Source organism: Pneumocystis murina (assembly GCF_000349005.2).
Source record: "Pneumocystis murina B123 chromosome Unknown supercont1.7, whole genome shotgun sequence".
Lineage (NCBI taxonomy): Eukaryota > Fungi > Ascomycota > Pneumocystomycetes > Pneumocystales > Pneumocystaceae > Pneumocystis > Pneumocystis murina.
In genome coordinates, this window is record NW_017802365.1 from 113,904 (window position 1) to 139,662 (window position 25,759).

At 28.3% G+C, this 25,759-nt stretch overlaps 12 protein-coding genes across 12 annotated transcripts; 6 read left to right on the forward strand and 6 right to left on the reverse strand.

Moving 5' to 3' along the window:
* Nucleotides 1–70: 70 nt before the first annotated feature.
* PNEG_02662 (hypothetical protein) lies at nt 71–994 on the reverse strand (the record flags this gene model as incomplete). The annotated part of the gene is made up of 3 exons (XM_007876492.1): nt 71–645; nt 695–925; nt 973–994. The coding sequence occupies 3 exons, from the start codon at nt 992–994 to the stop codon at nt 71–73; spliced, it is 828 nt and encodes a 275-aa protein (XP_007874683.1).
* Nucleotides 995–1,152: 158 nt separating this feature from the next.
* Nucleotides 1,153–2,621, forward strand: PNEG_02663 (isocitrate dehydrogenase, NAD-dependent; the record flags this gene model as incomplete). The annotated part of the gene is made up of 7 exons (XM_007876493.1): nt 1,153–1,179; nt 1,230–1,473; nt 1,567–1,628; nt 1,720–2,130; nt 2,184–2,199; nt 2,254–2,361; nt 2,404–2,621. The coding sequence occupies 7 exons, from the start codon at nt 1,153–1,155 to the stop codon at nt 2,619–2,621; spliced, it is 1,086 nt and encodes a 361-aa protein (XP_007874684.1).
* Nucleotides 2,622–2,975: 354 nt separating this feature from the next.
* PNEG_02664 (hypothetical protein) lies at nt 2,976–6,633 on the forward strand (the record flags this gene model as incomplete). The annotated part of the gene is made up of 6 exons (XM_007876494.1): nt 2,976–3,319; nt 3,367–5,741; nt 5,787–6,080; nt 6,125–6,262; nt 6,313–6,462; nt 6,506–6,633. 6 exons carry the CDS (start codon nt 2,976–2,978, stop codon nt 6,631–6,633), a joined length of 3,429 nt encoding a protein of 1,142 aa, XP_007874685.1.
* Nucleotides 6,634–7,063: 430 nt separating this feature from the next.
* PNEG_02665 (hypothetical protein) lies at nt 7,064–9,216 on the forward strand. Its single transcript, XM_007876495.1, has 3 exons — nt 7,064–7,165; nt 7,226–7,768; nt 7,812–9,216. Exons 1-3 carry the CDS (start codon nt 7,102–7,104, stop codon nt 9,089–9,091), a joined length of 1,887 nt encoding a protein of 628 aa, XP_007874686.1. The 5' UTR covers nt 7,064–7,101; the 3' UTR covers nt 9,092–9,216.
* A 681-nt stretch (nt 9,217–9,897) lies between these two features.
* On the forward strand, nt 9,898–10,286 carry PNEG_02666 (30S ribosomal protein S13; the record flags this gene model as incomplete). Its single annotated transcript, XM_007876496.1, has 2 exons — nt 9,898–10,178; nt 10,223–10,286. The coding sequence occupies 2 exons, from the start codon at nt 9,898–9,900 to the stop codon at nt 10,284–10,286; spliced, it is 345 nt and encodes a 114-aa protein (XP_007874687.1).
* A 726-nt stretch (nt 10,287–11,012) lies between these two features.
* Nucleotides 11,013–13,919, reverse strand: PNEG_02667 (hypothetical protein; the record flags this gene model as incomplete). The annotated part of the gene is made up of 10 exons (XM_007876497.1): nt 11,013–11,086; nt 11,130–11,457; nt 11,503–11,690; nt 11,739–12,215; nt 12,256–12,684; nt 12,739–12,919; nt 12,966–13,316; nt 13,362–13,557; nt 13,605–13,793; nt 13,870–13,919. 10 exons carry the CDS (start codon nt 13,917–13,919, stop codon nt 11,013–11,015), a joined length of 2,463 nt encoding a protein of 820 aa, XP_007874688.1.
* A 338-nt stretch (nt 13,920–14,257) lies between these two features.
* Nucleotides 14,258–17,055, reverse strand: PNEG_02668 (hypothetical protein; the record flags this gene model as incomplete). The annotated part of the gene is made up of 6 exons (XM_007876499.1): nt 14,258–15,642; nt 15,690–15,844; nt 15,889–16,579; nt 16,627–16,769; nt 16,818–16,927; nt 16,969–17,055. 6 exons carry the CDS (start codon nt 17,053–17,055, stop codon nt 14,258–14,260), a joined length of 2,571 nt encoding a protein of 856 aa, XP_007874690.1.
* Nucleotides 17,056–17,232: 177 nt separating this feature from the next.
* On the reverse strand, nt 17,233–18,080 carry PNEG_02669 (hypothetical protein; the record flags this gene model as incomplete). The annotated part of the gene is made up of 3 exons (XM_007876500.1): nt 17,233–17,492; nt 17,541–17,748; nt 17,802–18,080. 3 exons carry the CDS (start codon nt 18,078–18,080, stop codon nt 17,233–17,235), a joined length of 747 nt encoding a protein of 248 aa, XP_007874691.1.
* A 308-nt stretch (nt 18,081–18,388) lies between these two features.
* On the reverse strand, nt 18,389–21,497 carry PNEG_02670 (hypothetical protein; the record flags this gene model as incomplete). The annotated part of the gene is made up of 9 exons (XM_007876501.1): nt 18,389–19,041; nt 19,088–19,788; nt 19,829–20,016; nt 20,060–20,546; nt 20,593–20,673; nt 20,720–20,844; nt 20,888–21,064; nt 21,107–21,342; nt 21,395–21,497. 9 exons carry the CDS (start codon nt 21,495–21,497, stop codon nt 18,389–18,391), a joined length of 2,751 nt encoding a protein of 916 aa, XP_007874692.1.
* Nucleotides 21,498–21,601: 104 nt separating this feature from the next.
* Nucleotides 21,602–22,516, forward strand: PNEG_02671 (hypothetical protein). The gene is made up of 3 exons (XM_007876503.1): nt 21,602–21,906; nt 21,962–22,220; nt 22,267–22,516. Exons 1-3 carry the CDS (start codon nt 21,817–21,819, stop codon nt 22,476–22,478), a joined length of 561 nt encoding a protein of 186 aa, XP_007874694.1. The 5' UTR covers nt 21,602–21,816; the 3' UTR covers nt 22,479–22,516.
* Nucleotides 22,517–23,123: 607 nt separating this feature from the next.
* PNEG_02672 (ribosomal protein S4) lies at nt 23,124–23,922 on the forward strand (the record flags this gene model as incomplete). The annotated part of the gene is made up of 3 exons (XM_007876504.1): nt 23,124–23,495; nt 23,541–23,823; nt 23,906–23,922. The coding sequence occupies 3 exons, from the start codon at nt 23,124–23,126 to the stop codon at nt 23,920–23,922; spliced, it is 672 nt and encodes a 223-aa protein (XP_007874695.1).
* A 17-nt stretch (nt 23,923–23,939) lies between these two features.
* On the reverse strand, nt 23,940–25,678 carry PNEG_02673 (hypothetical protein). Its single transcript, XM_007876505.1, has 7 exons — nt 25,574–25,678; nt 25,349–25,523; nt 24,996–25,300; nt 24,846–24,951; nt 24,465–24,797; nt 24,298–24,421; nt 23,940–24,255 (listed from the first exon to the last, which is right to left on the reverse strand). The coding sequence occupies exons 1-7, from the start codon at nt 25,639–25,641 to the stop codon at nt 23,942–23,944; spliced, it is 1,425 nt and encodes a 474-aa protein (XP_007874696.1). The 5' UTR covers nt 25,642–25,678; the 3' UTR covers nt 23,940–23,941.
* Between the last annotated feature and the right edge of the window lie 81 nt (nt 25,679–25,759).

Sequence of the window (25,759 nt, forward strand, 5' to 3'; positions counted from 1 at the left end):
AAAAAAATATATGTTAGTTAAAAATTATAGAAAAAATAGAAATATATGAACCTATATGTAAAAGATAGAATTAAAATTTCGGACGTCTTTTACGTGCAGTAAATTTGCTATCTCGAGGAATATTGTCTTTATACTTTCTATATTTTTCTTTTTTACGAAGAATCCATTCTTTAGTGTTTTTTATTTTGGCCTTTTCTTGCTTTGAAGATTTAGATCGTTGAGAAGTATGAGACATTAATATAGGAGCTTGATTTGATCCTATATTTCGGATAGTCATATTTGTACCACCTCCAGCTTGAAGAACTAAATAATATTTTTTTGCCTTTTTTCTATCAGGATAATCTATAACAATTCCTCCAGAAAATCCACATTTATTTGCTAGAGATGTAATAATAGAGATACTTTGATCTGTCTCAGGATAAAATTGAAAAACTGCGCGAGCACCACGTATCAAACATGAATAAAGAGTTGAAAAAAGTCTCATTATACGTTGATATGGGTTTGAAGACGACGTATCTGCATTTAAAAGCCATTGAAGAACTGAAATAGAAATTGCTCCATCAAAACATCCTCCTCTAAATGGTAGCCCATGTCCAATATCTGATAACATTAAGTCTCCCTCATTATCTCGCTTAAGCGCTGCCTCTAAAACAACATAAATCCTTATCAAGAGTACCCTTATACTTTCATATACCCAACATCCATGGAGATATGTCCATACCAACCCATATATGTTTATCTTGATCAAGAATTTCACCAGAAAGCCCTGAACCACAGCCGATATCCATTAAAAAACATGATTTTTTCTCAGGAAGATTAAGAAGATCCAACGATCGAAGTGTCATTTCTGCCTGAATTATCTGAGTCCTTGAATTACTTGTATATTTTTTTGCTTCTGCTTCATTATAATAAATATGTGGAGGCGCTCAAAAAAATCACTTCAAATTCGCAAACTCATAATATATAACATACCTTGATGCTCTGGACGAGTCATTCTTAAAGTTCTTAGCCCTTGCCCAGTATATTTTTTAAAAAAATTATTTTGACGTTAAGTTTAAGACAGATCGGACGTAGTAAAAACAGAGAATTTTGAGATTTTTAATAATTTAGAAATTAAGCCTATAATTTGCTCAAAAAATGATAAATAAAACAATGAAATCGACAAGATGTGTTATAGGAGTAAGATTTTTAAAAAAATGGGAGGAAAAACGGGCTTATTTGAGCTATAGAAACCATCGTTATTCTCCAGATCTATAGCAAACAAAATTGGAGGAAGATATACAGTAACTCTAATCCCAGGAGATGGAATAGGAAAAGAAATCTCGGAATCTGTCAAAACTATTTTTAAATCCCAAAGAGTTCCAATTGATTTTGAGCAAATTGATGTTACAGGAAAAATTAAACCTGATGGAGAAAATGATTTATTTAAACAGAGTATCGAATCTCTTAAAAGAAATAAAATTGGTCTAAAAGGTAGAAATTTTCAAAAGGAAGGATTTTAATGTTTTTTTTTTTTGATAAAAAATAAATTTAAATTTAAAAATGGTTGAATTAATTTAATATTAGGAATTTTATATACGCCTTTGGAATGTAGTGATCATTCGAGTTTTAATGTTTCACTTAGGAAAGTATTGTTTTTGTTTTTCTCAAAATTAATTTATAAATAGACAAGATTTAAACGTATATGGTATATTTTTTTGATTATTTATTATTATAGAGATAATATTGTTAGCAAATTTAACGTTAATTAAAAACATACCGGGATGTCAAACATCTCATAATAATGTAGATTTTGTTATTATTCGCGAAAATACAGAAGGGGAATATTCTGGTTTAGAACATCAATCAGTACCAGGTGTTGTTGAATCGCTTAAAATAATTACACGTACAAAATCTGAAAGAATATCTCGGTTTGCATTTGATTTTGCCTTAAAAAATAATCGAAAAAAAGTTACTGTTGTTCATAAAGCTAATATTATGAAATTGGGAGATGGATTATTTCGCAAAACTTTTTTCGAAATTGCAAAAGACTATCCACAAATCGAGGCTACAGATTTAATTGTTGACAACGCAAGCATGCAAGCTGTTAGTAATCCTCAACAATTCGATGTTCTTGTAACCCCCAATTTGGTATATTATTTTTTCTTTTTAATATTATAACATTAACTAATTTTTTCTAATAGTATGGAAGTATTCTAAGTATATTTATATACAATTGTTATCCATATTATATTAAATAATCTTCTTATATAGGCAATATTGGTGCTGCTTTAGTAGGCGGTCCTGGTTTAATTCCTTCTGCAAATTATGGTGAAGAATATGCTTTATTTGAACCAGGTTGTCGCCACGTTGGTTTAGATAGTAATATTATTAATTTAAATATATATATTAACTTTTTATTAGTTGCAGGCAAAGATAGAGCTAATCCAACTGCATTAATTTTATCATCAACTATGCTTTTACGTCATCTTTCTTTAGACGATTATGCCTCTGCAATAGAACGTGCTGTTTATGATGTTATTTTAGAAGGGACTGTTAGAACTCCTGATATGAAAGGAACTTCATCTACAACAGCCTTTACAAATGCTATTCTTGATCGATTAAATCAATCTACTTCATAATTTGCTTTTTTAAAACAAATTCAAAAATATTATATAAATCTATTTAGAAATTCTTCCATTAAAGATATTAAAAAAATAGCTTTGTCTTTAATCTTTTGTTTTATATATTTTTTTTATTCACTTTTTTTTTTTACCAAGTTTTCTTGTCGGACAATTGAATATCGTAAGCACTAATAAAATGTGCAGAATGACTTAGAAGACCCGTTATAGAGAAAGGAGCCTATAAATAGTATACTTAAGCAGGAATATTAAAGAATTAATTGATTTAATATAGTATTTCTAAAAATAATGGGATTATTTAAGTTAATATTGATTAAATGACTAAAAATATTATTAAGTGGTAAATAAAGTATAATGAATCAATTAAAAATAAAGGATACGTCGATACAAGGCGTCAATAAAGTATATGAAGATTTACGAAATGAATCGGCAGAAAATTTAATACAAAAAAAACAATTTACAGGTCAAGAAAAGGAATATGTATCTCAAATACCTACAGTGATAGATTCTCCGTTAGATTTCAAAGATGGACATAAATTATGTGAATCATCAGTAGTTTCTGATACAACGGTATCTTCATTAGTCAATAATTTTGGAAATGATATGCATATGTTAGTTCAACAGATGATGAAAGAAAAAATATCGCTTCATACACAAAATATGCAACTTTGGAAAATTATTGATAAGCAGCGTGCAATGTATTTGAAAACGATTTGTTATATTTGCATTATTGAAGTGTCTTTAGGATTCTTGAACTTCAAAAGGATCTAGAAAAAGCATTTAAGGAAAAAAAAAAGTATTATAATTTATGGACAATATCATCAAAGAAAAAAACCCCTAAGAATGTAAAGGAAATAGGCATAGCACAAGAAGTATTGCAAAAAGTCCCATCAAATTTTATTTCAACTCCAAATATACGCGAATCGCAAAAAAAGACTCTCTTAAATGAATCTCAATCACCTAATATCGAGAATTCTGAATTTTCATTTATTCATTCTGAAGACAGGAATTTCTCTGTTTTAAATAATACTTCAGATGATTGTTTTTTATCTACAGTTCAGCCTTATTCAAAAATTAGAAATAAAACATTATCATCAATACCTCAAGAAGAAATTCAACATCTGACTGATGCATTAGATCAATCAAAGCCAGAAAAATCATCTAGAAGAAGTCCTGTCTTAACGTCAAAAGAACAGGGAATTAATCTGGTTTATAATCAATCAAATATTACAATTCACACACAATCTCCTATCTATCCAGAAGAAATATCTACGTATAAAAAGTTCAATATCACTTACAAAAATCTTGATAGCAGTGCTCAAGATTTAAATATCAGTGATAATTCGAAGAATTCTGAACACAATAAACCACATTTTTCAAAATATGATGAAATAAATCAATCATTAGAGTTAAATAAGGATAAGAAAATAAAAAATGAAGATTCCGAGATGCCATTATCGGTTTTTTCTAATTCGTGTAAACCAGTTTCTGCATCTACAGGGGATTCAATTATTTCATTAAATGCATCACAAAATTGCAAGTCAAGCTTAGAACAAGAATGTCAATTTTCATCATCGTTAGGACAAGGTAATTCAATCCAGGATCCATGTAATAAATCTAACAAAAACAATTATCCTAAAAATTTGGAAATAAAAATTTCTCAAGAAAATATTTTATTAAAACAAGACAACGTTAAGGCATATGAATCTGATTTAAACTCATCTGCTTCTATTGGCCTTGTATCTAAAACTAATCCTAACTCTCACGAAGATTATTTAGATAAAATAGGTCAAGCTTTTGATACCATAGCATTAAATGAAGAAAACACAGGGAACTCTCTTTGCTGCCCATCTGGGTCCAGTCTGTATCTTCCTTGTGATATTTCATCAATTAGTCTTAAAATTCTAAACTCAAAGTTGCGTATGGGAAAAAATAAGGAGGAAATCTTTTTTTCAATTGGGATTTTTCAAAATACAGAAAAAAAAAAGGAACTTTGGAGAGTAGAAAAAAGCGTGCAAAAGATATTAGATTTTGATGATAAGTTAAGGCGTATTTTGCTTTATTGGAAAATTCCCGATATTAATAGTCTTAACACTCAGAGTACAACTCGTGTTGATCAACGTAAGGCTTTATTAGATCAATATTTAAAACATATTCTTTCAGTTCCTTTAGACGAATCTGCATATTCTCTTCTAAACGACTTTTTAAACACTGATATTGAAATACAGACTAAGCCTCAAATTTTATATGCCAAACAAAATACAATAGATGAAGAATGTTACAATGAATATGATACTGGACCATGTGATCTCATAAAAAAAGAAGGCTATTTAACTAAACGTGGAAAGAACTTTGGGGGATGGAAATCGAGATATTTTGTCTTAGATGGCCCAATTCTTAAATATTATGAAACTCGAGATGGTATTCAATTAGGTAGTATTAGGCTTTCTCAGGCTCAAATTGGTCGTCAGCAGTTACAACCATATTCCAATTTATCCTTTGAATCTCATCCAGATATTTCATATGATGATAACTCTTATCGACACGCATTTTTAATTCTTGAGCCTAAAAGAAACTATTCATCAAGTTTTATTAGACATGTTTTGTGTGCTAAATCGGATAAAGATTGTGACGAATGGGTTCAAGCTCTTATGCAATACGTTGATATTAATATTTCGGATAATTTTATTATGTCTACTAATACTGAAAAAAAAGAACGAAAAAATTTTTTTAGAAAACATTCTATATTAGCAGATACAGCGCGTCATTCAGTATCAGCACTTGCTAATATTAATGCATATCAAATGTTGAATAATGAATTAAGAACTACACCGGAGAATACTAAAAGCAATATTGGAAAGTTAGAAGAATCTAATTATATCGAAAATAATTCATTCTCTTCCCCCATACATAATTTAAAGAAAAATATTTCTGTTGATTTTACATCAAATCTTTCAAATGATTTATTTGGTAGCTCTAAAATTATACAAACAGCAGAGAATTCATTAAATAATATAAAACCATATGAAAGTAACCTTTCTGGGAATTACATATCTGACGAATTGCTTAAATTAGATAAAAAGTTCAAAAAAAAAGGTTTTTGGAGTTTTGTAAATAAAGGTAATATAAATTTATTTCATGAGGAGTTCCTTATGTTCCTGATAGATGTAAAACAAAAGCCTCTTGAATCAATGTCACAGGAGTTGCAGACATCTTCTAGTAATAATGATTTAAATACTCACACATTAAATTATAACTTTCATAACATATTTGGAGTTCCGTTGTCTGAAGCTGTTTATATTAGTCGATTGAGTTTAGAAATAGATATAATGATTCCAAGCGTGGTTTATCGTTGTATAGAATATTTAGATAATAACAATGCAGAAAAAGAAGAGGGAATATATCGCCTAAGTGGTTCAAATACAATAATCAAGTCTTTGAAGGATAAATTTAATGCAGGTATTGTCATCAATACGTTCTTACTTAAACTAATCATTTAAAAGAGGGAGATGTTGATTTACTAAATTCAGGAAAATGTTATGATGTTCATGCTATAGCTGGTCTTTTAAAGCTTTATCTTCGAGAACTTCCTACAAATATTTTAACAAGAGAATTGCATTCTCAATTTTTATCCGCAATAGGTTAATATAAAAGATAATCTAATGATAATAAACAATTGATCTTTTCTTAGATATTCAAGACACTGAAAAAAGAACCGATGCTTTAAATAAACTTGTTCGTTGTCTACCTGAAGAAAACTTTTGTCTATTACGTGTTTTGATCAATCATTTATATCGAATAGTAGCTCATGCTAATTTAAACAAAATGACTTGTCATAATGGTAATTTTTTCTTTATTTTACACTTAATATTCATTCTATCTAGTTGGTATCGTCTTTTCTCCCACTGTAAATATACCTGCTGGAATTTTTTCTCAATTTTTAATACATTATGATATTATTTTTGAAGATCAATCAACTTCAACTACATTTCCCCCATCTTTAGATCAATAGGGATGATTTTCAAAAATTTATATCTTATTTTATTATCAAAAAATTGTTTTGATATTTTTTATAAAATATTACAAAAATACTTTTTTATCAAAAATCTAGATAAAATGATTCTTTTTTTTCTTCAACAAAACATTAATGACAATATGACTTTATACAAAAATATTCTCTTTTTTATCATGCAAAATTCGGTATTTTCTTAAATTGTCACTTACTTAAATCGTTCAGCATAGATTATTTTTAAAAAAGACACCTTTTAAAAATATATAGAAATTTTTAGCAAATTTTAAAAATATATTTGTTTACTTTCTGGCTGCAAACAAATATATCTGTTAATAGTTTGGGTGGCAAATTTTATTTTTTTCTATTGAAGGATATTTTTAAGTGACAAATTCTCACGCGGCGGTCTAGATTTTTTTGTAAAAAAGTTAAAAAAATTAAAAGACAATTAAACAAAAAATATAAGGCAGGATGGGGTTGAAGGAATTGTCAGATGAAAAGGAGGAGGTTCCTAAAGGTTTGGTTCAAAAAATGGGTAAGTTTTTACGCAAAAAAAAGAGAAAAAATGAATAAGAATTAACATTTTTTTAAATAGCTACAATAGATATTCAAGATTCTTTATATGTTAAGAGAACAGCAACTTATGTTCCTCCGCATCTCCGTGGTAGAATAAATGGAACGGGTGATTCTCAGGGGAGTTGCGGAGGGCGGAATACAATGTCGATGGTTAGATCATCAACTTGGAATACAAGCTCAGATGGAACATATGGCTCCAGAAAATCAAGATATGGATGTGATTTATTTTCCTATAAAGGACAAAGTGATCAGGGTTCATGGTGGAATGGAAAACATATTATTGGAACACGGAATCAGCGTTTAGAACGGGAGCTTTTTGGATCTCAATATGATTCGAGTACGATGAATACAGGGATTAATTTTGATAAATATGATGATATTCCTGTGGAAGTAAGTGGGACAGATATTCCGGAGCCGGTTTCAGTGTTTACGAGTCCTCCTTTGGATTCGCATCTTTTAAACAATATCGAACTTGCAAATTATAAGAACCCGACACCGGTGCAGAAGCATTCGATTTCTATTGTTATTAATGACCGGGATTTGATGGCATGTGCGCAAACAGGTGTGTTTTTCTTCGACATGTGTAAAATTTAATAAAAAAATAGGATCGGGTAAAACAGGAGGGTTTTTATTCCCTATCTTATCGAAAATGTTTCAAACGGGACCAAGTGATTTATCGAATAATTTGGCACATGCTTCTTATATTCGTCGAAAGGCGTATCCAGTTGCATTAATTCTTGCACCCACAAGAGAATTAGTAAGTCAAATTCATGAAGAATCACGGAAATTTTCCTATCGATCATGGGTAAAACCATGTGTTGTATATGGTGGTACGGATATTGGTTCTCAACTACGTCAAATTGAACGTGGTTGTGATATGTTAACAGCAACACCGGGTCGTCTTGTTGATTTGATTGAACGTGGCCGTATTTCTCTTTCAAATATTAAGTATCTTGTGCTAGATGAAGCCGATCGTATGCTGGATATGGGTTTTGAACCTCAAATTCGTAGAATAGTTGAGGGCGAGGATATGCCGGATGTTCAGAACCGTCAGACGTTAATGTTTTCCGCCACATTTCCTAGGGATATTCAAATTCTTGCACGAGATTTTCTAAAAGATTATGTATTTTTAAGTGTTGGAAGAGTCGGTTCAACTAGTGAGAACATTACGCAAAAAATCGAATATGTTGAAGATATGGATAAAAAATCAGTTCTTTTAGATATTTTGCATAGTATGCCTCGCGGAGGTCTTACATTGGTTTTTGTTGAAACTAAGAAAATGGCTGATACACTTTCTGATTTTCTTCTAAGTTCCAATTTTCCAGCTACAAGTATTCATGGAGATCGAACTCAGCGTGAGAGAGAAAAAGCTTTAGAAATGTTTCGTGGTGGAAGAACACCAATTATGGTTGCTACTGCCGTGGCTGCTCGTGGACTCGATATTCCTAATGTAACACATGTAATTAATTACGATTTGCCTACCGATATTGATGATTATGTACATCGAATTGGGCGTACTGGACGTGCTGGAAATACAGGCATTAGTACTGCCTTTTTTAATCGTGGGAATAGAAATATTGTGCGTGATTTACTAGAATTACTTAAAGAAGCAAATCAGGAAATACCGTCGTTTTTGGAGAGCATTCTTAGAGAAAATAATACTTTGAATTGTCGTAACAATACAAATAGTATACGCGGTCGTCGCCGAGGGGCAGGCACACGTGATTATCGCAAGATTTCTAATGGAAATAATTATGATGACTATTCAAATGGCAATAATTACGGTCCTATATCAAATAGTTATTCCGATAGGAGTTATGGTAATGGTTATAGTTCTCAATCATATGGAAATCCATCAAAACTAACAAATCAAAATTGGTGGTAACAATAAAATGGCATATAAACAATTGTTATATATTTCAATATCTTTTTTTGAATTTTTGCTTCATCTAAGTGTTTTGCACCTACATATATGGCCACTTTAATTTCATCAGCGTTATTATTTAAAGAGTTTTTTTCGTTTTTAAGGCAGTCTTTATTTTTTAATTTCATAAAGGCAATTGTACTTTTAATTGCTAATTATTTTTCTTTTTTTGAATATTAGTTGGCTTTTAGGTTCCTAGGCAATAATTTTTTGTTCAATATATATTACATATAAGATTATAATTTAACATTTTTAAGAAAAAAACTGAATTAGGTTGTATAAAAACACTTGGAAATCATCTTTGAATTTATATTTTAAGACTAATAATATCTGTATAAGCATGAAAGGAAGCATCTGGTTGATATCTATATTAGTTATTTTGTTTTTGTTTTTCTACTTGTTTCCTTTTGTGATAAATAAGATAGAATACTTTGTTGCCTGGAGCGTATTTATATAGATTTAACATTTCTTAATTATTTAATGTATTTAAATTTAATTAATGCTATATTCTAGGTCAACTACTGATTTAAAAAAAAATATAAAATTAATAAGACACTAAAATCTTATAAATTTGCATATTTTATATTCAAAATCCTTTTATAAAAAGAAATAGTTAAGAATATCTTTTATTTGTTATTTCATAGGAAAAATTTTTGGGTTAAAAAAACTAAGTCTTTAAATCCTCAGAAGTTACATTAAATAGAAAAGGCTCTATATTTTATTAGGGTTACATCAGATTTGATTTTTCTTTTTTAAAGAGCTTAAATATGGTACTTCTATTAGGCGTTGTTTTGCCTGATCATAAACCATTAAGAATTGCATTAACTACATTTTACGGCATTGGATATTATACATCATCAAGAATTATGGCATCTTTATCAATACATAAAACAGCAACAGTTGGTTCATTAACAGAAGAACAACTTATTGCACTTTCACATAAACTTGGTACATTTATTTTAGAAAATGATCTACGTAGGAAAGTACAAAGAAATATCATGCATTATAAAACAATTGGGAGCTATATTGGAAAAAGACATTCTATGGGGTAGGTTAAATATTTAATTATATCTAATATTTTAAAATGTAAAGATATCCAGTTCATGGACAAAGAACAAGAACTAATGCAAAAACGGCTAGAAAGTATGTTTTTTAGTTAAGGTATTGGGTTTATTAATTAATTTAGATTAAACCGTATTGACAGACGTCAATTTTGTACATTTTTTTTTTGTTCTCAAGAAAACAAGCATTTTGATAATGTAATGAAAATTTCACGGGTTAACACAGAAAATATTTTTATTTCATGGAAAAAATTCAAGCCTATAGTTTTTTTCAGTTTTTATTTAAAAAAAATGAAGTTTTTTTTTAAATAAAACATATCTATAAATAGAATCAAATTTTCTTAAATCATCTTTATCGCTTAAGAGTTGAAATAATAGAATAAATTGATCTAAAAATATTTATATAGACGGGTATTTTATATAAAATGCTGATATCTGAATTTCAAAAGAAATTCAAAGAATAAAATAATTATAATAATAACAATAAAAGAATGTTCAATACACCTCCTTATTTCAATATCCATGTGATCTCTATATTTAGCTTATAAGAACAAAAAATCATGAAATATACTTTTATAGCTATCTACAATAATAATTGTACTGGTGTTTGCAATTTTTTAATGATAACTTACTTTAAAAAAATATTTACAAGTCGCAAATCTAGCGACAAATATTCATAAGAATTTTTGAAAAATAGATATCATACATATAAACAAGATGACTATTAACTTCTAAGAGATGCTAGAATAAAGTTGCTTAGGAAAGAACGCGAGCTTAATAACAAGAGAATTGGATTGATGATTTTAAATAGATGTTTGTGATCAATGCTGGTTAAGAGATGCAAGATGTCTAGATTCAACAGGATTCTCATTTTGTTCCGAATCAGAACAATGTGCTAGACAAAAGATCAGAGAGCTAATATATTTTTTTAAAAAAACCTGTTTGTTGGACATTTTGTACTTGGGTACGTTGTGCTTGTAATAATTGTTGTCGTTGAATAACCAATTGTTGCATTTGTTCTTGTGATAAATGGACACCTGGCGGTAATCTTAAAATTGGTGCAACTCCAGTAGGATTTACTAGTGTTTGACTAGGAGTAGAAGGATGAACTGAACGATTAAACCTTAAACCATTAACCATTCCAGGAATAGTACGTGATGCACTTTGTACGCGATTTTGTATATTTATCTGAGAATTTACAGATTGAACCTGAGCCATTTGTTGTGAAGTAGAATTAATTTCAGGAAAATTGGATCTTCCAGATGACTATTTATATCAGTTTAGTTTTTTATGCACGTAAATATTTATCACCCTAGCTTGATTTTGTAATGCAAGGGCAACAACTGCATTTCTTTGTCGGATATATGCTTGAGTAATAACTTGATCTCGCTCATGCTTAAGTCGCGAAAGATCTAATGGTGTTGGTGCAGCTATAGAAGGTTTATGGGATAATCCATGTGTATCATGAGCCGAAGTGTTTACTTTTTTAGATGGCGCCACTATAATATTAAGATAAGAGAAATTATATTTGAGAGCAAAATATATACCATTCAATTTTTGAGAAACTTCTCTTTTTTTCATAGTTTTTCTTATAGCATCAAACATATTAAATTGACGTTGCCTCTTAAATCTGGAGCTTAGTGAATTTTTCCCAATATCTTTTTTTGAATGAAATATTCCTCCATAACTATTTGATCTTGAATTTTTCAAAAGAGGCTCAAGTTTCGCATATGCTGTTTTAGCATAAGGGCCAACGAAAATAACATTTGAAGCATGAGGATCTAATTGGACCCATCGTTCAAAACAGTCCCATGCAGTTTTTTTTTCTGCTGAAGAAATCCACTTTATTGATGGTGTTAAAGTTTGAGCAACAAATTCCCAATTAAACTGATATTTAGGAAGATATGTCATTAAGAGGTTATCTTCATCTGGACTCCATATTGGTTTATGATTTTCGAGATTTAATGGAATATTAGGAGGACGCAATTGTGAAGGATATGTTGATTTCTTTCGTGTAGTCGATACTAATAATTATTAATAAAAAAAAATATATATTATAGTTACTAGAATTAGAAAGAGGAAACTCGTTGATTACAATTCTTTGTTTATCAGCGATATCATCAGTATCTATTGATGCCTCTCGTTTTCTTTTTTTAAAAAACTTGTCTGAATGAGATATTTTAATATGTGATTGTGTATATTTTGAAAGAGGAATAATCTTCATTTCATCTAATGGATCATAATATAATGTATCTTCAGGTACAGGTGGTCGGTAAACTGGAAGATCAGGTAATACTGTATTTGAAGCAAGCAAAATATTCGAAAAAGTAGCAATAATTTTGTCCGGAGGAATTTCCAATAATTGAACTGCATTTTCTATAATAAACAAAGGAGATGAATGTAACGTAAAGATATTTTCAGAAGAATCATTTTTCATTTCAGATTCGGTATCACTAAAACTTTTATTCTTATTATTCTTTTTGTCCTGATTAACTAAATTTTGTGATAAATTCATGTTATTTCTAGAAAAATAAAATGGAGTATTACAATCAATTATATTATATTTTTCATTCTTTGAAAACGATATATACGATTTATTCGAATTCGGCTGAAAACAAACATCTGATCTAGTTTTTAATCTATGCCAATCCATTATCCAGTTGGCTATTTGTTTGGCTAAAACTATTTTCCACTTTCTCTCCTCTTTAAAATCTGCTTGTAACCATCTCTAAAATTATTTTTAGCAAATTCTAAAGAGATTATATAAAAAATACCATCTCATCTAACATAAAGTCCCAATGTGCTTTTAACCTAGATGGTGTTTTCTGTTTTATCATTTGTCGAAAGCTCCATAAATTATTTTCCTTCAATTTATTGATACGTTCTAGAACTTTTATAAATTTTGTTTCTATTATTGCAGTGTTCCAATCTTTTGTAGCAATGATTTTATTTGAACTTTGCATAAGCTTATAAATTGGCATAGAAGACGTTTGTATTAACCAAGATAATAAATCAGTGTGACTAGTTTTATTTTGCTTACAACTTGGAGAATGTCTCGATACATGCAAAGAAAAACAGTCCGAATTCTGTACAGATGGCTCAATATATGTATGTGGAGTGGTTGGCTAATCAAAAATTAAATTCCAATAATTATATAAAAAATCGAGTACTTTTAATTGTTCTTCAATAGCCTTATCCTTAAAAACACTAGAGGAATCACATATTTCTACTTTTTCTGGATTCTCTGAAAGTGAATCGACAAAAAGTGTTTCAGTAACTTCAGATGTTTCATTTTCTTTTAATGAAGTTAAATTTTCTTGTGAAGAAATATAGCTTTGAAGAATGGATTCATCAAATTTTAAACCACTAAATCTCTGTAAATTAATATTAAATGAAATATTTGGATAAAAGACTTTTGAAGACTATTTTTAAGCAAAAACGTTTTTAATTCATCAGATGAAGAAATTTTTTCACAAATACCCACATCAATATCTGGAAAATACTTTTCAAGAGAAGATAATATAAAAAGCTCTATTAATAATTCCTTTTGGCGCAATTCAATCTCATTTTTCAGTTTAATTTTCTTTTCAAGAATCTCTTTACTAAAAGAAGTGTTAGGGTCAACATAAAAAATAATACTGATAGAATAACGTGTATAAGATAGAATATTTAACTTACCTCGTATCTAACTCCACTTTTTTTTCATTTTTAGATGAATCTATAGACATTGCTTTTTTAGAAAAATATCGTCAAAAATCAATCAAATTTTCTGCTTCAAAAACATATCTTAAATTTCCAATAACTCCTAAATCATCTATTATATTTTCAGTATTTTATCTCTCCATCCTCTATTATTTTTTACATTTTATATCATTTTTATGTTTTTTGGTCGTCCGTCCAAAAATTTTAAATAAAAACCTTAAGTTGGATATATATAAAAATTAGAATGATTGAATAATGAAAAAATAGAAAATTGCAAGAAAGTCTTATTTAAACATTTAAAAAATGCAAATAAATATAATTAATATAAATATAAAAAACAAAAAAATCGATATATGTAAATATTTTAAATTTTATAAATAATATTATTAGAAATCATAATTTTGTTTTGTTCTGATAATTTATTTAATGCTGCCATAACTTCGCGAGTTGTAAAGAGTTCTTCTTGTGCTAATTCTTTATTGATTTCAGAGAATAAATCATTAAAATTTGCATATTCTTCTCTGAACAAAGGCGTAGTTATGAGATGTGCTAATTTAGATGAGAAAAGGGAGAATCTAGATGGAGATATGACTTGTTCTGTAGGAAGATTTGGCTGAGTGTTGTCTTTAGAAAGGCTATCTTGATCGATTTGAGATTGTGTATATAATGATTGTGTGGATCCCCAGGAAACTTGAGTTTCTTGTTGAGATTCCTGTTGTATATTTCTACCGCTAGGCTCTTGTGTATAATCAGTTATATGAATATTATTTATGTCGGGCATTGGAGTATCGTCATCAGGATGTTGCATTGTAGCGATCTTTTTACTTGATTTTAACTGAGGTTCTATATTATTTTCATCTATTGCTTCACATTCATTTTCTTCGCTTTCACTATCTTGAGTTTTTTGAAGTCGACGTCGTTTTCGCCGATCTTCTTTAACAATTTCTTTAAATAAAGAATATCTGAGAATTTCTTCAGCAATATAAGCATCTTTTTCTTCAACCTTTTGAGATAATCTAACTTTGGCATGTGCAGTTGATAAACGGATAAGTGTTTCTAATGTCCGTGCAGTTATAGGTGATGTTTTACGCTGATTAGCTCCTAACTCGTCATTTCTCAAAGCGCTATATGTAGATATAATATAATCCGCCGCCTTTTTCGTAAGTACGGGTTTTATTCGACTTTTTGCGTATTGAATGTATTTCTTTAAAAAAGAAATACTTAAAATTTCATTTTTTTTTGATTTTTCTGCATTAGAAGAATTATTATAAAATATTTGATTCATTTTTTCATAAATTAAACTATCAGCTCCAAGACCACTTCCTGTACCTACTGATAAATTTTTTCCATATTTATCTGCTACAGGAACACCTTCTTCAGTACCAGGTGCTAAATAACGATGCATACGCAATACATGTTCAGAAATAGAACGGTCACGAGCCTCATCAATATCATCTGTAATAACAAATAAAAGATCGAATCGAGATAACAAAGAATCAGGTAAGGCAATATTTCGATGAGGATCTTTATGAGGATCATATTGACCATAAACAGGATTTGCAGCTGCAATAACACTGCATCTTGCATTAAGAGAAGTGTGAATCCCTGCTTTTGCTATTGTAACAGTCTGCTGTTCCATAACTTCATGAATTGCAATACGATCAATGTCAGACATTTTATCAAATTCATCAATACAAATCACTCCACGATCTGCTAATACCATAGCACCTGCTTCAAGACGACGTTCTCCTATTCAAATTTAAACAATTATAGTAATAAAAATAAATATAATATACCTGTTTCTTTATCCGTCGTAACTGCAGCTGTTAATCCCACTCCAGAAGAACCCCTTCCAGTAGTAGCAATAGCTAATGGAACAGTGTTTACAATAAAACGAAGCATTTGGGATTTTGCTGTAGATGGATCACCTACCATTAAAATATTGATATCACTAATATAATATTATTTATAAAAAAAAAAAAGAAATGCCAATACCCTCTAATATGTGTTCCATTATCAAGATTTTTTTCAATCCCTCCAAGCAGCAAAAGAAGAACCGCCTTTTTAATGTAGTCATATTCAAAAATACTTGGGGCAAGAGAGCGAGAAAGTAATTCAAATATGTTTTTTTTTTTTGAAAGTTTATTAATATTTCTTATATCTGTATCCGTAATATCTATCTGTGCAATACCTCCATTTCCTTTAGAAGATAATAAAATAACATTGTTTGCAATAATAATTGTTCGAAATGTAGAACTTGATGATGCATTTCTATTTCCTAAAGCCCTATAAAGACCTACTAATTGAATGCGATCCCCAGGTTTTACGCGATCGACTAAGTCATCATCCATAACTACATCAATACTTCTTGGTAATTGTCCAGCAGGTGCTCTTTCAGGCATTTCTTGAATAGAAATTGTTTGATGATCGCGATAAACAGAATATCCAAATTCCGTAGTCAAAGGATTTCCATTTTCATCTTGTGTAGGATAAACACTAGATGTTGGTATTTCATTACCTATTGCCGTAACATCTCTATATTCATGATAATGAAAAAGCTTTGTTTTTTCACAATAGTGAACAGATTTCACTATTTTTGGACGTACAAGTGAACAACGTGTAACAATTCCCTCAAGACAAACCAATTTACCCAAATGCTGAGCACGAATAGTACGTGGACTTATATCTAAAAAAGAAAATCTAAGATCAAATCTATTAAGAAAAAAAATATACGTTGATCACCAAATGATCCAATTAATCCAATATAAAACAAAACATCATCAACTTTATGCTTATTAATATCTCTTATTGTTAAAACAACGTCTTTTAATGCTTTATTGAATGGTGGCAAATATTCTGAAGGTTCATTTAATAATCTTATTAAAAATTTAATAAATATGATAAAAAACTATTTTAAACAATACCCATCTGCAAGATTGCGATTATAGTCTCTAATATCATCAATATTTACAGTTAATCGTCGCTCCTCAAGATGAAGCATACGTTTGATTGCTTCATGATAATTTACAACGTTCTTGATTAATTATTAACCTTTTCAAAAAAAAAAAGACCTACTGGATCATCCAACCTATTATCTAAGTACTCTTGCCATATTCTTACCCTGTCATTAAATAATTGATCTGGTAAAACAGGTAATTCCATTTTCTCAAATTTTTGTAGTCGAGAGGTAAAGTATTAAGCTAGATAAAAAGAAAAAAATATAGCCACCTTATTAAAATACATAATGACGAAGATTTTTTGAAAATGTATATTGGAAATATGTTTTTTTTTTCAAAAAAAAAGGGACATTTTTAATATAAAATATTATAATGATTTTTTTTACAAAGACATTGATAAATTAGATGTTTGTAATGAATTCTCTTTTTGAAGCTGTCTAATAGCTCTTTCTAGATGCATTTTAAAATCTTTATTATCGATAATTCTTGATATGATGGAAATTTTAGTAGTATTTAGAAGAAAGTCATCATGAGTTGTATTTTGTAAACTATTTCCATATACTTTTTCAAGAGAAGATGATGCAGATGGATAAAAAAGATTATTTTTTAAAAGATATTTAAGATGTTGTGCGCCATGAAATGCTAAAAAAAGAATTATAAGAAATAAAGAATAACAATGAATTAAAATACCTTTCCAATGAGAATAAGCTCTATAAAGTAAATAAAAGCCTGGAATGTTAGGAATAATAGGTATTAATGCCAGAGGAAGTGTAAATGGAGTTCCGATGATAGAAAAAATCATCCATCGTTTATGAAATAATGCTCTTCGTTCGACCAAATCAGATATAGTAAAAATAGCTTTTTCAGGCCCGATAGATGTTGGATAATGTACAGTTACCTTTTTTATGTTAGAAATTTCTTGTTTTTTTCATATTTCTTGGCAAAATATACTTTATATTGTGACGATCCTGTTCCTTGTATCTGATCTACCTTTTTTCGAGATGGAATATTCCTAAGACTCCATTCTTCATAAGGAAGACTATCTACTATTTTGTTTCCCAGTTCTACAAGCCTTTTTTTCCATTTTATCTCTGATTGTCCCCAATTTTTCCAAAGATCTCCAACTTTATTTGTAAATTTATCAATCAATGATGGTTTAGAATGAATAGAATTTTGATGACAATATAAGAAAAAGCGGTTTCTTGTGATAGGAATAATAAATAATTTCATCCTAACCTAACAAAATCATACAGATAACTTTTTTTTTGATTTTGTACGTTAAGATTCTTCGTACAAAAAAAAAACAATAGAATCTAAATATTATTTAATAAGATAAGAATGAACTTTTATTACTGTACCTAGTATGAATATAATATTATTTATTTATTATGTATTTTTTAAAAAAAATTCAGAAAAGTGTATGCATAGAGTATATAATAAAATTGAATATAAACTCTATCTTTTTGATATGATAAGAATATTTTTTTAAGATTTTAAGAGAAAAAGGCGAATTGATTATGAATCCTGGAGAAAAAGTATTAAACGTATTTTTCAGTATCAAATAAAACAATAAGATCTGTATAAATACCCTTATTTTTAGCCAAATCACAAATTTTTTCAATAAATTTAGTAATTTGTTCAATAAGAGAAGGATATAAGGTATTTGTAATAAATATAAGAGAATTTTTGTCTATAATATCAGAATAAAATTGATATTGAAAAAAAGTTTTTGAAAATTCAAGAATGATTGAAAAAATATTTGTAATAATATGAGCCAGAGATGTTTGAGATGGACCAAGAAAACAAGAGAAACAGATTTGATCAAGTATTTCTAAATGAAAATGAGTTAAAGAAGTAAGAGTAAAGTGAGATAAATTTAATTCAATATCTTTAAAATATTTTTTTAACCCTTGATAATTTGATGATAATGAAATATTAAAAATATAGAAGAAAAGTGCACGAATGAAATGATAAGCATGAAAACGAAATCCTAAAGTTATTTTAAAATAATCCGACATTTTTTTATTTGCCTTAATTCCAAATAATTTTATAATAATATCATTAATCCGTATAAGTCGCAATAAAAATTTTGTTAACTGGTCATATTTGACTAAGCAAGAATCTGTTATAATCTCATCTAAGGGAAACGTTGGAGTATACACGATTTTTAGGAAATCTAGTGCCTCAATATCTATAAAATTCTTAAAAAAATATACAATAAAATGTTAAAAGTTAACTGTAAGGATCCTCTATTTTTTTATGTTCTGATTCATTCATTTCCTCAATTGAAAAACTTAATCCTCCTATTAAAATACTTTCTGTTCCAAATTCCTGCTTACTTAGAAGAAATTTTGATCCAAAAGTATCAAACAAAACAGTTTGAAGTGCTATAGTTAGTTCTGTAGGTCTAGGTGGCCATTTTCCTTTAAGTCTTGATTTGCAATTTAATTCTAATGAATATTTATTATACCCCAATGTAGAACCGAATAGAGCATATGAAAGTTTTAATATAAAAAGTCCGTCATTAAATAATTTTGCTTTCCAAAGTAATGATAAATGCAGTTTTAATCCAATATTTTTGAGAAACAGTTTTACAAGTGAATTATTAACTAAATTTGATTGAATAGACAATGGAATTATGAAACAATGTATAGGTATTATATCGATTGGAGCTATATCTTCCAAAAAGCATGCTTCATTTATATTTTTATTAAATGGTGATATGTTATTTTCAATTTCACTTTCAAAAAGATTGATTGAATTTTTAATTGAATTTATGATTTTTTGTTTTGAATATTCAAAAAATTCAAACTTAAATTTTTTATCGGATTTCTTTAATTCCTTTAAGTCAACTGTTTCGTTATATTCATTTGAATTTTCAAATTTTTCAATTTCAATCATTACAGCTTTTTTATATATATTTATTTTATTAGTTAAACTAAAAATATTAATAGATTAAATAGCATAGAAATCCTTACTCATTTATATTTTCCCATTTATATTTCCATTCTAATTGAATATTTATTTTACATACTTCTCTGTTATAAAATACTCTACATAAAGGATGATTAGGTTGAATTTTATAGAGAAGTCTAATAGCTTTTCCTGTGTTATAAGCATCTTCGAAAAATGATTTTGGAAGATAAAGACAATTTATATTATCCATCTTATTTTTGTTAATTAAATTAATATATTAATAAAAATAGTACCTTAAAGCATTCATTTAAATTTACATTATTTTCTAAATAAGAAATATCAGTTTCATGAATAAAAAATCCAGATCTTTTCTTTTTCCATATTTTTTCATTGTTAGGAGTTATTTTTTGTAGACCAATCCATTGTTCTAATGTCTCTAACCACGGTTGACTCGAACATTTAAGTAAATATCTCGAAATTGATGAAATATTCCCAGTGTTTATATGAAAATCCTCGTATACAAAAGCATAAAGTGCATTCAACAATTCAATTCCTTGTTTTATTTCTAGAAAAGGTGGTTCAGGAAAGTTTTCTAAATCTCTAAAGCAAAATTTTGCCAATTTCCCTAAATTTTCTTCAATATACACATATTTATGAATCAATCTTAATAATAATAAAGGCTCGTTGATGTTATTTAGTTCCAAAACCAAGATATCATTATACTCTTTCAGTATTTCTGTAATACACGAAACAAATGCTAGAACAGAAGAGTCATAATTCCTATAAATTATACATCAATAAATATTAACAGATATTTTAATACTACAATGCATTTTCCTGGATAGCATCTTTAAAAAGTTGAAGTCTAAATGTATGTGTACCAATGCTTAGAAAAAAATCAATTATACTAATTCAATTAGTTCGTCATTAGATAAAACATTAAAAAAGAATACTCTTTAGTTGTTTCTTTCGTACAACCTGTAACTCTTAAATTTTCAATAGATAAGGAAAATCTCAAATGCTTTTTATCCCAGATAAAAAGAGATGAAGATTCACCAAGAGAAAGGAAAATTAGAGACTTTTTAGATTAAATATATTTCCATTTTCCATATATTACCTACTTCATATAATAAAAATGGATCTACCATTATTCCTGCTTCATTTGGAGAATAAATATGATTCAATTCTTTTACTAAAAAAAGATCAAATACATTCATAGGCTTTTCCGTAATAAATGGATTCCTGTATGGATTTGAACCTGATTCCTTAAATGTATTCCATGTAAATTCTTTAGGGTACTTGTTTAGTTAACATGATATTTAAAAATATCCATTTTTTACTGATAAAATGAAATCTTCCAACCAAATATCATTCGAATATTTCTTTTTATCAATTAAATAAGCATCAGAGTTCTTTTTTAGATTATCGATATTTTCATCTTTTGTATTATTTTTAGACATCTTTTTCAATAAGATACTTGAAATTAAGTCTGAACCAAAGGGTTCTTTCCCATATAATGGATCAAAAACAACATTCATATCTATATTATTAAATAAATTGAATCTATTTATGCTTTCTATGGTATTATTTAGATAAATTAACAATTAATTATGTAAAAAAGTTTTTACCTTTAAAGTCTATTTTCTTGATCAATTTTGCATCTTTTTCAATTTTTTTTTCAATTTCAAGTTCCCTGAATATATAAGAGTAATTTTCAATTGATTTTTTCATCTTTTTTATTCTTTTTTAATTCTCTTTTAGAGTTCCTTTTTTTTATTAAACTAGTGACGTTGCCTAAGAGCCTTCAAGATGACCTCATAAAAAGCTATAAAATAATAAATCAAGAATTTATGAGAAAGAAATAGAAAATAAACATGTCTAATAAATCTAAAGACCATGAATGGACAGTTGACGAGGAGATTGCTCTTCTTCGAGCTGTTTGCAAGTATCGGCCAATCGGTAAAACTCGTTAATTGAATGATGGACTGAAGAGAAAAAACGACTAAAAAATTGAATAGGAATACATAAACATTTTAGAATAATATCTGTTATGAAGGAAATGAGTTGTTTCACAGTTCGTTCGGCGGAAATTTGGAAGAAATTGAAGACTTTTTATGATCTGGAACAACTTGATGAAATTGTAAGATAAATGGACTTTTTATCTTATAGTTTCTTAATCTGTATTTTTTAATTAGTCAGAGCGTTTTCGTAATGGAGGAGGGAATTTTTTAAAGGATAAAAATGGGACGTTTGATTTGTATTTTACAGAATTTCTTTTACCATGGGAAGAATATGGAGAAATTATGGAAGAACATCGACGAGCAAGTGACAGTACATCTACAAGTCCTCCACATCTGCCTTATGGAGCAATTGGGCTGAGTAAAATTCTCGAAGAAGCGCAGGAAATTGAAACATTTCAGACAGAGAGTCTAGAGCCGGAAATAACAGATGATGGTAAATTTATGTATGTATATTCTATTAATTTTGTTAATATATGAAGATTTGCAGCTCTATATCTCTTCCAACAAGAAAAAAAAGCCTTTAGTTTCACGAATTATGCGTCGAACAAATAGACAAGAGAAATTAAATACATCTGTTTCCGAAAAAAACAATGTTCTAAATACTCTGCCTAATACACGTACTCCGAAATCTGAAAAACCTTTACAAAATACTCCTTCAAATATGCGTCGAAGTAGTCGGAATAAGCGTTAATAATACAATTTGGTTAATTGCACTTTTGGCTTTTTACTCATACATTTCTTATATCTTTTCTTTATAATATTTCCAACTGCATTAAATAATTTTATAACGTAAAAAAAGGTTACTTTATTTATTATATTAATTTTACATCTATTAGGAAACTCAATATTTATCTTAAAACTATGAAAAAAAGCTACGTGTATTTCCAGGGACTTTAAAATATACTTATTTTTGTATAATCGTTTATTTAAACAGGTATTTTTCTCTTATATAATTTATGGTATTATAATTTACAAAAAAATATAGATAAATTAGATGAGAATGCTTTTTTATTTTTTGAAATAGAATTTAAAACCTGCTTCACATTTAATTTATAAATTTATCAGTTATTTTTTTAAAATAAAAATATTCAGGATTTTTGTATAAAAAAACTTAAAAATGCACAAAATTTTTTATACTTTGAAAAAAACAAAATCATACGTTCTATCAATAAAGTTCTCTTTGGATTTATATTATTTTCATATTTAAATTTTATTAAATATCGGTTTTAAAAAAATTATTATAATATTACTATTAATATAAAGGTATTGTTTTAAAAAAGCTATTCTTTATTATAACATCAGTAAAAGTATTTTATGGTATATAAGAAAGGCTATAATGTCTGGAAAAATATTAAAATCACTGTTAAAATCTTCAAAAATACGGATGAGTTGGTCAAAACAAAATTTATATAAATTGTCAAGGAAAATAATGCCTATTCAGGGAAGAACACTTAGTAAACAAATAATATCTGCAAAAAATGAGACACGTGCTTATCATGGTGAAATGTTACGTGAGCATCAGTGGCGGAGACTTTTTAGTCTTAGTGAAATAGAAAAAAGAAAAACAAAGGAATTATCTGCAATAAATCTATATTCTATTCTTGAGAGACGAATAGATACAATTATTCATCGTGCATTGTTCGCATCAAGTATAAAACAAGCAAGGCAGATGGTAATTCATGGGAAAGTTAAAATTAATGGAAAAAGAGTAATTTAAATGTAAATTGTTAGTGAAATGGTAATAATTGGATAGGTAAGGGACCCTGGATATTTCTTAGAACCTGGGGATATGTTTAGCGCAGATGTGATTACAGTTATGAGAAATACAGGTTCTCACGAAATGTTCCAAAATAAATCTTTAAAGGGCAACAAATCATTAAAGAAAATTGAGCCATATATACCACGGCCATATATGAGCCCATTTTCATTTGTCCCTGTATATTTGGAGGTATCTTATTTAACATGTTCTGGTATTTATCTTCGTCATCCAAAATCACGACTAGGTGTATCAGAAATACCAAGTCCTTTTTCTTCAGGTATTTTAATAGATTCTTCTTATTTAAAACTAAAAACATTGAAAGATATTCATTCATTGGCATATAGTTATTATATAAAAAGACGAAAAAGAAATATAGCGTACAATAATTATAGACATTAACTTAGATGTTCAACAAAGTTAGTTACAAGTTTTCCATTAATAATCGTACTTTTAAGCATTTCTGGTATATGATGTTCTATATAGTCGCCATTTTTTTCCTCTAGGACATGGACATTAATACTGCTAAATTTGCTAGTTATAATTTCAGTGCTTAAGCATTTTGGGGAAAGATAGATCTGACTATTATCACATTGATCAAGTGTTATTGTTGGAGTATAACCAGAAATCTGAATTTCAAGTGACGCAGATCGAGTAGACTCGATACCTGAAATAAGTGTATCTATTATTAATCCGCAATTGAATGATTGATCTAATATGTAAACAAATTATTAAGAGAAAGGAAAAAAAATACCTATATAGACTGTATTTGCTTTTCCTTTAAGGGAGATTGTACATCTTTTACAATTAAAAATATAGATTGTTTGATTCGTTTCAAGTTGATTAATAACAATATTATGATTATCCTCAAAATTTTCCTAATCATATAAATATTTAAATATATAAAAATGGTTTCTATACAATATTCCAGCGTGATCCCGCAAGTTCTTTTTTACACGGCAACTTGGTCTTTTTTTCTTCTGTTGTCGAAACTTGAGATAATCGATAATCTGAGGGAGCAGATGATTGTGCCGAATGAGAGGGGCTTTTATGTGTCGTCTGATTTTTATTGACTTTACGTAATTTTTCTGTAATAGATTCACCCATATTAAGTTCTGAAAAAACTGATTCAATATTATTCGATCTTTTAGTTCTGGATTCTGATATACGAGGTTGTAAAACAGCATCTGCTTCTGTCTTATCTTCTATATCTGTACTATTATGAATCTTTTTATCGTTTTCTAGATTCGTTTTCTTAAAATATATAAAAATCATTAAATCTAATCAATATAAAAAACTTACATTTGAATTCCATAAAAATCCTGCATTGTAGTATAATTTAACATATGATTGCAATTCAGTTAATAAATTAATAAATGAATATACCCATTTTGTATCTAGTGATCCTCTAAATATTTTGTTAGCAAAAAACCCTCTTTTTTTATAAAATACTTCTCTTTAAGAATTCTATTTGCATAAAATTGTGCGCTATCTTTCATATCTCCAATATAAAGCACTGGAGTCGGTTCTACCGTAATCCATCCAAGAGCAACAATTCCTTCACTAACCATCGAAAGATGATTAAACATTTCTGATCCACGATTTTTATTCCGAATATTAATCACCTTATCAATCTTATCTTGAAGAGGTTGAATCAACGTTTGAAACTCTGATGATGAAAAATCAGGTTTTTCCATACATGACCCTTTCTCAATAAATTCTCCAAGCATTTCAAATGCTTCCAAAACATACTGTGCCTAATATACTTGTCACAATATTGTCCTATCTTCCTTTATTAAAAAAACCTGCTCCATTACTTCCTTGTCTAATTTCTCACTAAAACACTGATATTCTTTCATAATTGAAAAAAAAAAAGACTTGAATACTGTTTCTGGCTTTTTTTCCTCATCTTTAGAAACTTCTAAACTTTCTACACTCAATCCTGAAAGCTTTTCTAATCTTTCTGCTACTGATTCAAATCTATTTTTAAACAATAATTAGAAAACTAAATCAAAATCAATTAAAAAAACCTCTTCACAAGGAAATGAAGATTTGCTTCTATATTTTTTTCACGAGTTGCATAGATATTTGAGATCATTAAGGATTTAATAAAGAAAATAAGATTTTTGAAAATTTAAGATCGTTCTGAATGCTGAGAAACTTTGGAAAAAAAAGTCATAGAAAGTTGATATATTACGCATATATTACGCATATAA

Bases quoted from the DNA above. Each gene is read 5' to 3' on its own strand.
- PNEG_02665 (XM_007876495.1), top strand. From the start codon at position 7,102: ATGGGGTTGAAGGAATTGTCAGATGAAAAGGAGGAGGTTCCTAAAGGT. The intron at 7,166-7,225 runs GTAAGTTTTTAC...TTTTTTAAATAG, and splicing joins AGGTTTGGTTCAAAAAATGG to CTACAATAGATATTCAAGAT. The intron at 7,769-7,811 runs GTGTGTTTTTCT...ATAAAAAAATAG, and splicing joins GATGGCATGTGCGCAAACAG to GATCGGGTAAAACAGGAGGG.
- PNEG_02673 (XM_007876505.1), bottom strand. From the start codon at position 25,641: ATGATCTCAAATATCTATGCAACTCGTGAAAAAAATATAGAAGCAAAT. The intron at 25,524-25,573 runs GTTTTTTTAATT...GTTTAAAAATAG, and splicing joins CTTCATTTCCTTGTGAAGAG to ATTTGAATCAGTAGCAGAAA. The intron at 25,301-25,348 runs GTTTTTTTAATA...CAAGTATATTAG, and splicing joins ACAAGGAAGTAATGGAGCAG to GCACAGTATGTTTTGGAAGC.
- PNEG_02671 (XM_007876503.1), top strand. From the start codon at position 21,817: ATGAAGGAAATGAGTTGTTTCACAGTTCGTTCGGCGGAAATTTGGAAG. The intron at 21,907-21,961 runs GTAAGATAAATG...TTTTTTAATTAG, and splicing joins TGGAACAACTTGATGAAATT to TCAGAGCGTTTTCGTAATGG. The intron at 22,221-22,266 runs GTAAATTTATGT...TAATATATGAAG, and splicing joins GCCGGAAATAACAGATGATG to ATTTGCAGCTCTATATCTCT.